This window comes from Pristiophorus japonicus, chromosome Y, assembly GCF_044704955.1.
Source record: "Pristiophorus japonicus isolate sPriJap1 chromosome Y, sPriJap1.hap1, whole genome shotgun sequence".
Lineage (NCBI taxonomy): Eukaryota > Metazoa > Chordata > Chondrichthyes > Pristiophoridae > Pristiophorus > Pristiophorus japonicus.
In genome coordinates this window covers 37,858,407-37,867,820 of record NC_092011.1, presented here as the reverse complement: position 1 = coordinate 37,867,820, position 9,414 = coordinate 37,858,407, and the positions used below count along the sequence as shown (strand labels likewise).

Here is a 9,414-nt window from a genome sequence, read left to right as displayed (position 1 = left end):
CCTGAGCATCCCTGATTATAATCGCTCCACCATCGGTGGCCGTGCCTTCAGTTGCCTGGGCCCTAAGCTCTGGAACTCCCTCCCTAAACCTCTCCGCCTCTCTTTCCTCCTTTAAGACATTCCTTTAAAAGCTACCTGTTTGACCAGGTCTTTGGTTATCTGCCAGAACTTCTTCCTATGTGGCCTGATGTCAAATATTTATTTTGTCTTACACATTGTGAAGCTCCTTGGGATGTTTTACTGCATGAAAGGCGTTCTATAAATATTAGCTCAGACTTTGCCCTGTCAAGCCCCTGTAAGAATTGAATATGTTTCAATGAGATCACCTCCTAAACTCGAGAATATTTTCCCTCACGCACACAGACGCGCAGACATCCACAAGTGGATCCCTGGAGAAAGATCCCGTGGGGCTCTCCACCCAACGGGAGGCTGTGACCATGTAGGGATTCCGTACCCACAGACCAGCATGTTCCAGCCATTGTAGCCGTGCATTTTGCGCCTCCTGTGCCTTTAGGGACAATCTGAAATGTGCGTGCTCACCTTGAGATGAATTCTGTGGCACCGATGGAGCAAGGAAATTAATACTCTCTGCAAAGCCTTATTAGCTTCCAGCCAGCAGGCACATTATTCTGCGGAGGGTAAATGTGGGGTATTGTCAACCCAGCATCTTGGGCTCATTTAAAGGTTTGCAATCCAGGCGACTGAAGCCGAGAGGAGCAACTTAACACGACGTGGGTGCACACATGTCCCCATGACAATTAATGGACCTTTCCCTGGCACTCGAGTGTTGGCATGTCTGAAAGTAATTGGCATTGTGTAGCAGCCAGTCATTTCCCCAAGCTCATTGAAGAGCGTGTTTTATGCAAGGCTATCGGAACCGTCAGTAGAAACTCCTTCATGCACTTCAGTCCGGATAAGGTGGCTATTTCATTAGGCTGGTCTGTTCCATCTGCTCTTTCCTCCAGACCCACCCTGCTGCCAACCCCGACACCATCTTTGCTGTTCAGCAACGAAACCCTTGTTCCCAGACATTGCTACACTCTCCCCTCTGAGTCAGAAGGTCTTGGGTTTGAGCCCCGCTCTGTAAACTTCAGCGCAAAATCCAGGCTGATGCTCCAGAGGGAGCGCCATACTGCGCTGTCGGAGGGGCAGTACTGAGGGAGCGCCGCACTATCGGAGGGGCGGTACTGAGGGAGTGCCATACTGCGCTGTCGGAGGGGCAGTACTGAGGGAGCGCCATACTGCGCTGTCGGAGGGGCAGTACTAAGGGAGCGCTATACTGCGCTGTCGGAGGGGTAGTACTGAGGGAGCGCCGTACTGCGCTGTCGGAGGGGCAGTACTGAGGGAGCGCCGCACTGTCGGAGGGGCAGTACTGAGGGAGCGCCATACTGCGCTGTCGGAGGGGCAGTACTGAGGGAGCGCTATACTGCGCTGTTGGAGGGGCAGTACTGAGGGAGCGCCGTACTGCGCTGTCGGAGGGGCAGTACTGAGGGAGCGCCGTACTGCGCTGTCGGAGGGGCAGTACTGAGGGAGCGCCGTACTGCGCTGTCGGAGGGGCAGTACTGAGGGAGCGCGCACTGTCGGAGGGGCAGTACTGAGGGAGCGCCATACTGCACTGTCGGAGGGGCAGTACTGAGGGAGCGCCATACTGCGCTGTCGGAGGGGCAGTACTGAGGGAGCGCCATACTGCGCTGTTGGAGGGGCGGTACTGAGGGAGCGCCATACTGCGCTGTTGGAGGGGCAGTACTGAGGGAGCGCCATACTGCGCTGTTGGAGGGGCGGTACTGAGGGAACGCCATACTGCGCTGTTGGAGGGGCAGTACTGAGGGAGCGCCATACTGCGCTGTCGGAGGGGCAGTACTGAGGGAGCGCCGTACTGCGCTGTCGGAGGGGCAGTACTGAGGGAGTGCCGCACTGTCGGAGGGGCAGTACTGAGGGAGTGCCGCACTGTCGGAGGGGCAGTACTGAGGGAGCGCCGTACTGCGCTGTCGGAGGGGCAGTACTGAGGGAGCGCCGCACTGTCGGAGGGGCAGTACTGAGAGCCGCACTGTCGCAGGGGCAGTACTGAGGGAGCGCCACACTGTTGGAGGGACAGTACTGAGGGAGTGCCGCACTGTTGGAGGGGCAGTACTGAGGGAGCACCACACTGTTGGAGGGACAGTACTGAGGGAGTGCCGCACTGTCGGAGGGGCAGTATTGAGGGAGCGCCGCGCTGTCGGAGGGGCAGTACTGAGGGAGCGCCGCACTGTCGGAGAGGCAGTACTGAGGGAGCGCCGCGCAGTCGGAGGGACAGTATTGAGGGAGCGCCTCACTGTCAAAGGGGCAGTGCTGAGGGAGTGCCATACTGCGCTGTTGGAGGGACAGTGCTGAGGGAGTGCCGCACTATTGGACGGGCAGTACTGAGGGAGCGCTGCACCGTCGGAAGATCTATTCTTTGGATGATATGTTAAACCGAGATCCCCATCTACCCTCTCGGGTGGACGCTAAAGATCCCACGGCCAAAATTTGGAAGAAGAGCAGGGGGAGTTCTCCCCGGTGTCCTGGGGCCAATATTTATCCCTCAACCAAGATCAGTAAAACAGATGATCTGGGTCATTATCACATCGCTGTGTGGGAGCTTGCTGTGCACAAATTGGCTGCCGCGTTGCCCACATTACATCAGTGACTACCCTCCAAAAGTACTTCGTTGGCTGTGAGGTGGGGAAAGGTGCTATAGAAATGCTTTAAGTTGTTTCATTCTTTTCAACTTGAGTCAAACTCCTCTTGGGGTGCCCAGAATACGAGCCCGATTTATTCATTTGGAAACAGGAAGCCTCCCACTTTAAGACTGTCCAAAGTGGGAGGCTGATGTTCGGAGAATCTTTGTGCAGTGAGACTGTCCTGGGGGAGTTGGAGAAGGAGGAAGATGTGGTGGGGAAGGACACGAGAGCGTTGGCAGTCACAAGACTCCATTGAACGACCACGGCTGTATCTTGGGGCTACATCAGGGCCGTCCAGGAGTATAGTACAGGGACGGCAAGGGCCAGGTAGAGCCACAGGTGCGGGAAGGAGATGGCGGAGGAGGAGGTGGAGTTCTGCTTCCTGGCGGCCCGGGGGCCATTGCAGAGAGGAGTGTTGCAGCAGCTGATGCAGATGGAGCCCACCTTGGTGGGGGTGCAGAAGGCCTGGTACCCAGCCGATGTCAACAGGCAGGTGGAGAAGGAGGCGCAGGCTTTGCGGAAGAAGGTCCCTGCGGGGGAGGAGGGAGAGAGAGACAGAGAGAGGGTGAGCGGTGCTTGGGAACGCTGCCCAGAGCCCCCCCCCCCCCAACCCCCCACTGATGCAGATGGACAGCAAGCCCCTCGCAATCTACAACAGGAGGGGTCGGTAAGCACAGAGCAGCCTCCCCTCTGAACATCTTGTCCATCCACCTGTGCCATTGGCAGGCTGCGGCTCAGCCCTAGGCCGACCCCTCTCCCCCCCGCCCCTCCCAGCCCCAAAGTTCCCCATGCTCCCACCAACAGGTCCATTGGGATTGTGTACAATGGGAGTGAATGAGAAGGGATTGGGTCCATTGGGATTGTATACATTGGGAGTCAATAGGAAGGAGTTGGGTTCATTGGGATTGTGTACATTGGGAGTGAATGGGAAGGGGTTGGGTTCATTGGGATTGTATACATTGGGAGTGAATGGGAAGGGGTTGGGTTCATTGGGATTGTATACAATGGGAGCCAAATGGAAGGAGTTGGGTTCATTGGGATTGTGTACAGTGAGAGTTAATGAGAAGGGATTGGGTTCATTGGGATTGTGTACATTGGGAGTGAATGGGAAGGGGTTGGGTTCATTGGGATTGTATACAATGGGAGCCAAATGGAAGGAGTTGGGTTCATTGGGATTGTGTACAGTGAGAGTGAATGAGAAGGGATTGGGTCCATAGGGATTGTGTACAATAGGAGTGAATGGGAAGGGATTGGGTCCATTGGGATTGTATACATTGGGAGTCAATAGGAAGGGTTTGGGTCCATTGGGATTGTGTACAGTGAGAATGAATGGGTAGGGGTTTGGGTCCATTGGGATACTATACAATGGGAGAGATTGGGAAGGGATTGGGTCCATTGGGATACTGTACAATGGGAGAGATTTAGAAGGGATTGGGTCCATTGGGATACTGTACATTGGGAGAGATTAGGAAGGGATTGGGTCCATTGGGATACTGTACATTGGGAGAGATTGGGAAGGGATTGGGTCCAATGGGATACTGTACATTGGGAGAGATTGGGAAGGGATTGTGTCTGTTGGGATACTATACATTGGGAAGGGATTGGGCCCATTGGGATTTCAAACAATATATTTCCATCTCACACACTTGCCCCGGCCCAATGACGGCCAATTAGTGTGAAGTTCAATCCAGTTCTCAGCCGTGGACTTGACTCCACTAGGGACTGATGTTCAAGTCTGTGGACTCATTGCCAGTAAACCTCCCTGGAGCTGTCAGACAGAGGAGACATTCATGACATTTCTGTCAGTTGGTTGGATCCCAAGTCACTGAGGTGAAAGAATTGTTCCACCTCACTGCACCATTCAATCTGCTGCCAAAATCGACTAGTTCACCAAACACAACATTCCTGTAAATTCTATCTGAAAAACGCAGCTTTCCAATGGATCGTGTGAGGGAAGTGGCGGGGGGAGAGGGGGGCAAAACATTCTGGAATTCCCCTCGACTCCCTTTAGGGACCAGAGGGAATTTACACAGAATTTTATCCATGATAGGGGAGTGTACATGGGCTGTGGGAGGGGATTAAATGGCTGGGTAGGGTCAGTGATAGGGGAGTGTGTACATGGGCTGTGGGAGGGGATTCAATGGGTGGGTAGGGTCAGTGATAGCGGAGAGTGTACATAGGCTGTGGGAGGGGATTAAATGGGTGCATAGGGTCAGTGATAGGGGAGTGTACATGGGCTGTGGGAGGGGATTAAATGGGTGGATAGGGTCAGTGATAGGGGAGAGTGTACATGGGCTGTGGGAGGGGATTAAATGGGTAGGTAGGGTCAGTGATAGCGGAGAGTGTACATGGGCTGTGGGAGGGGATTAAATGGGTGGGTAGGGTCAGTGATAGGGGAGTGTGTACTCACCATCACTGCGTACAATCACTTCTTTTTGACAGGCATCCTGGATGTTGACGGTGCAGTTCACGATGGACTGAGGCTGGGAGCAGTCATTGTTCAACTGGAATTCCTCACAGTGATAGCACTGCATCCGGAGTGTACAGCCTGCAGTTAGATAGGAGGGCGATATGTTCATCACTGGGTCAGAGAGAGAGAGAGATATCCACCACTGGGTCAGAGGGAGAGAGAGAGAGAGAGAGAGAGAGAGAGAGATGTCCATCACTGGGTCAGAGGGAGAGAGAGAGAGAGAGAGAAGTCCATAACTGGGTCAGAGGGAGGGAGAGAGAGATGTCCATCACTGGGTCAGAGGGAGAGAGAGAGAGAGAGAGATGTCCATAACTGGGTCAGAGGGAGGGAGAGAGAGATGTCCATCACTGGGTCAGAGGGAGAGAGAGAGAGAGAGAGAGAGAGATGTCCATCACTGGGTCAGAGGGAGAGAGAGAGAGAGAGAAGTCCATAACTGGGTCGGAGGGAGGGAGAGAGAGATGTCCATCACTGGGTCAGAGGGAGGGAGAGAGAGAGAGAGAGATAGAGAGAGAGATGTCCATCACTGGGTCAGAGAGAGCGAGAGAGAGATGTCCATCACTGGGTCAGAGGGAGAGAGAGATGTCCATCACTGGGTCAGAGGGAGAGAGGGAGAGGGATGGGCATCACTGGGTAAGAGGGAGCAGGAGAGAGAGAGAGAGATGTCCATCACTGGGTCAGAGAGAGAGAGAGAGAGAGAGAAAGATGTCCATCACTGGGTCAGAGGGAGAGAGAGAGAGAGAGAGAGATGTCCATCACTGGGTCAGAGAGAGCGAGAGAGAGATGTCCATCACTGGGTCAGAGGGAGAGAGAGATGTCCATCACTGGGTCAGAGGGAGAGAGAGAGAGGGAGAGGGATGGGCATCACTGGGTAAGAGGGAGCAGGAGAGAGAGAGAGAGAGATGTCCATCACTGGGTCAGAGAGAGAGAGAGAGAGAGAGAAAGATGTCCATCACTGGGTCAGAGGGAGAGAGAGAGAGAGAGTTAGAGAGAGATGTCCATCACTGGGTCAGAGGGAGAAAGAGAGATAGATGTCTATCACTGGGTCAGAGGGAGAGAGAGATATCCATCACTGGGACAGAGGGAGAAAGAGAGAGAGATGTCTATCACTGGGTCAGAGAGAGAGAGAGAGAGAGAGAGATGTCCATCACAGGGTCAGAGGGAGAGAGAGAGAGAGAGAGAGAGAGAGATGTCCATCACTGTGTCAGAGAGAGAGAGAGAGAGAGATGTCCATCACTGGGTAAGAGGGAGAGAGAGAGAGAGAGATGTCCATCACTAGGTCAGAGGGAGAGAGAGAGATGTCCATCACTGGGTCAGAGGGAGAGAGAGAGAGATATGTCTATCACTGGGTCAGGGGGAGAGAGAGATGTCCATCACTGGGTCAGAGAGAGAGAGAGAGAGAGAGCAGGATGTCCATCACTGGTCACAGAGAGAGAAAAATGTCCATCACTGGGTCAGAGGGAGAAAGAGAGAGAGATGTCCATCACTGGGTCAGAGGGAGAGAGAGATGTCCATCACTGGGTCAGAGAGAGAGAGAAAGAGAGCAGGATGTCCATCACTGGTCACAGAGAGAGAAAAATGTCCATCACTGGGTCAGAGGGAGAGAGAGAGAGAGTTAGAGAGAGATGTCCATCACTGGGTCAGAGGGAGAAAGAGAGAGGGAGAGAGAGAGAGAGATGTCTATCACTGGGTCAGAGGGAGAGAGAGATGTCCATCACTGGGACAGAGGGAGAAAGAGGGAGAGATGTCTATCACTGGGTCAGAACGAGAGAGAGATGTCCATCACTGGGTCAGAGGGAGAGAGAGAGAGAGAGAGATGTCCATCACTGGGTCAGAGGGAGAGAGAGAGAGGGAGAGAGAGAGATGTTCATTACTGGGTCGGAGGAAGAGAGAGAGAGATGTCCATCACTGGGTAAGAGGGAGAGAGAGAGAGAGAGATGTCTATCACTGGGTCAGAGAGAGAGAGAGAGATGTCCATCACTGGGTAAGAGGGCGAGAGAGAGAGAGAGAGAGAGAGAAATATGGCAATCGCTGGGTCAGAGAGAGAGAGAGACAGAGAGAGAGATGTCCATCACTGGGTAAGAGGGACAGAGAGAGAGAGAGATGTCCATCACTGGGTAAGAGGGACAGAGAGAGAGAGAGATGTCCATCACTGGGTAAGAGGGACAGAGAGAGAGAGAGATGTCCATCACTAGGTCAGAGGGAGAGAGAGAGATGTCCATCACTGGGTAAGAGGGAGAAAAATGGAGAGAGATGTTCATCACTGTGTCAGAGGGAGAGGGAGAGGGAGAGAGAGAGAGAGAGAGAGAGAGAGAGAGATGTCCATCACTGGGTCAGAGAGAGAGAGAGAGAGAGAGAGAAAGATGTCGATCACTGGGTCAGAGAGAGAGAGAGAGATATGTCCATCACTAGGTCAGAGGGAGAGAGAGAGATGTCAATCACTGGGTCAGAGGGAGAAAGAGGGAGAGAGATGTCCATCACTGTGTCAGAGAGAGAGAGAGAGAGATATGTCCATCACTGGGTCAGAGGGAGAGAGAGGAGAGAGAGAGAGAGAGAGATATGGGCATCACTGAGTCAGAGGGACAGAGAGAGAGAGAGAGAGATGTCCATCACTGGGTCAGAGGGAGAGAGAGATGTCCATCACTGGGTCAGAGGGAGAGAGAGAGAGAAAGAGAGGTCCATCTCTGGGTCTGAGGGAGAGAGAGATGTCCATCACTGGGTCAGAGGGAGAGAGAGAGAGAGAGAGAGAGAGAGAGATGTCCATCTCTGGGTCTGAGGGAGAGAGAGATGTCCATCACTAGGTCAGAGGGAGAGAGAGAGAGAGAGAGAGAGAGATGTCCATCTCTAGGTCTGAGGGAGAGAGAGATGTCCATCACTGGGTGAGAGGGAGAGAGACAGAGAGAGAGATGTCCATCACTGGGTCAGAGGGAGAGAGATATTTCCATCACTGGCTCTGAGGGAGAGAGAGATGTCCATCACTGGGTCAGAGGGAGAGAGAGAGGGAGAGAGATGTCCATCACTGGGTCAGAGGGAGAGAGAGAGAGGGATAGTGAGAGAGATGTCCATCACTAGGTCTGAGGGAGAGAGACATGTCCATCACTGGGTCAGAGGGAAAGAGAGAGGGAGAGAGATGTCCATCACTGGGTCAGAGGGAGAGAGAGAGAGGGATAGAGAGATAGATGTCCATCACTGGGTAAGAGGGAGAGAGAGGGAGAGATATGTCCATCACTGGGTCAGAGAGAGAGAGAGAGAGAGTTGTCCATCACTGGGTTAGAGGGAGAGAGAGAGAGAGTTAGAGAGAGATGTCCATCACTGGGACAGAGGGAGAGAGAGATGTCCATCACTGGGTCAGAGGGAGAGAGAGAGAGAGAATGAGAGTGATCTTTATCACTGGTTCAGAGGGAGGGAGAGTGAGAGAAATGTCCATCACTGGGTCAGAGAGAGAGAGAGAGAGAGTTAGAGAGAGATGTCCATCACTGGGTCAGAGGGAGAAAGAGAGAGGGAGAGAGAGAGAGAGATGTCTATCACTGGGTCAGAGGGAGAGAGAGATGTCCATCACTGGTACAGAGGGAGAAAGAGAGAGAGATGTCTATCACTGGGTCAGAGCGATAGAGAGATGTCCATCACACGGTCAGAGGGAGAGAGAGAGAGAGAGATGTCCATCACTGGGTCAGAGAGAGAGAGAGAGAGAGAAATATGGCAATCGCTGGGTCAGAGAGAGAGAGAGACAGAGAGAGAGATGTCCATCATTGGGTAAGAGGGACAGAGAGAGAGAGAGATGTCCATCACTGGGTAAGAGGGACAGAGAGAGAGAGAGATGTCCATCACTGGATAAGAGGGACAGAGAGAGAGAGAGATGTCCATCACTAGGTCAGAGGGAGAGAGAGAGATGTCCATCACTGGGTCAGAGGGAGAAAAAGGGAGAGAGATGTTCATCACTGTGTCAGAGGGAGAGGGAGAGGGAGAGAGAGAGAGAGATGTTCATTACTGGGTCGGAGGAAGAGAGAGAGAAATGTCCATCACTGGGTAAGAGGGAGAGAGAGAGAGAGAGATGTCTATCGCTGGGTCAGAGAGAGAGAGAGAGATGTCCATCACTGGGTAAGAGGGCGAGAGAGAGAGAGAGAGAGAGAGAGAGAGAGAAATATGGCAATCACTGGGTCAGAGAGAGAGAGAGACAGAGAGAGAGATGTCCATCATTGGGTAAGAGGGACAGAGAGAGAGAGAGATGTCCATCACTGGGTAAGACGG

At 53.2% G+C, this 9,414-nt stretch overlaps 1 protein-coding gene across 1 annotated transcript; it reads right to left on the bottom strand.

The window, feature by feature from the left end:
* Positions 1-2,978: 2,978 nt before the first annotated feature.
* On the bottom strand, positions 2,979-5,233 carry LOC139241089 (ly6/PLAUR domain-containing protein 1-like). The gene is made up of 2 exons (XM_070869777.1): positions 5,110-5,233; positions 2,979-3,229 (listed from the first exon to the last, which is right to left on the bottom strand). The coding sequence occupies exons 1-2, from the start codon at positions 5,231-5,233 to the stop codon at positions 2,979-2,981; spliced, it is 375 nt and encodes a 124-aa protein (XP_070725878.1).
* Positions 5,234-9,414: the final 4,181 nt, after the last annotated feature.

What these genes read in the sequence shown, in the direction of transcription:
- LOC139241089 (XM_070869777.1), bottom strand. Translation starts at nt 5,233, where the DNA reads ATGCAGTGCTATCACTGTGAGGAATTCCAGTTGAACAATGACTGCTCC. An exon ending in AGTGATTGTACGCAGTGATG is followed by an intron (nt 3,230 to 5,109) that starts GTGAGTACACAC and finishes CCTCCCCCGCAG; the next exon opens with GGACCTTCTTCCGCAAAGCC.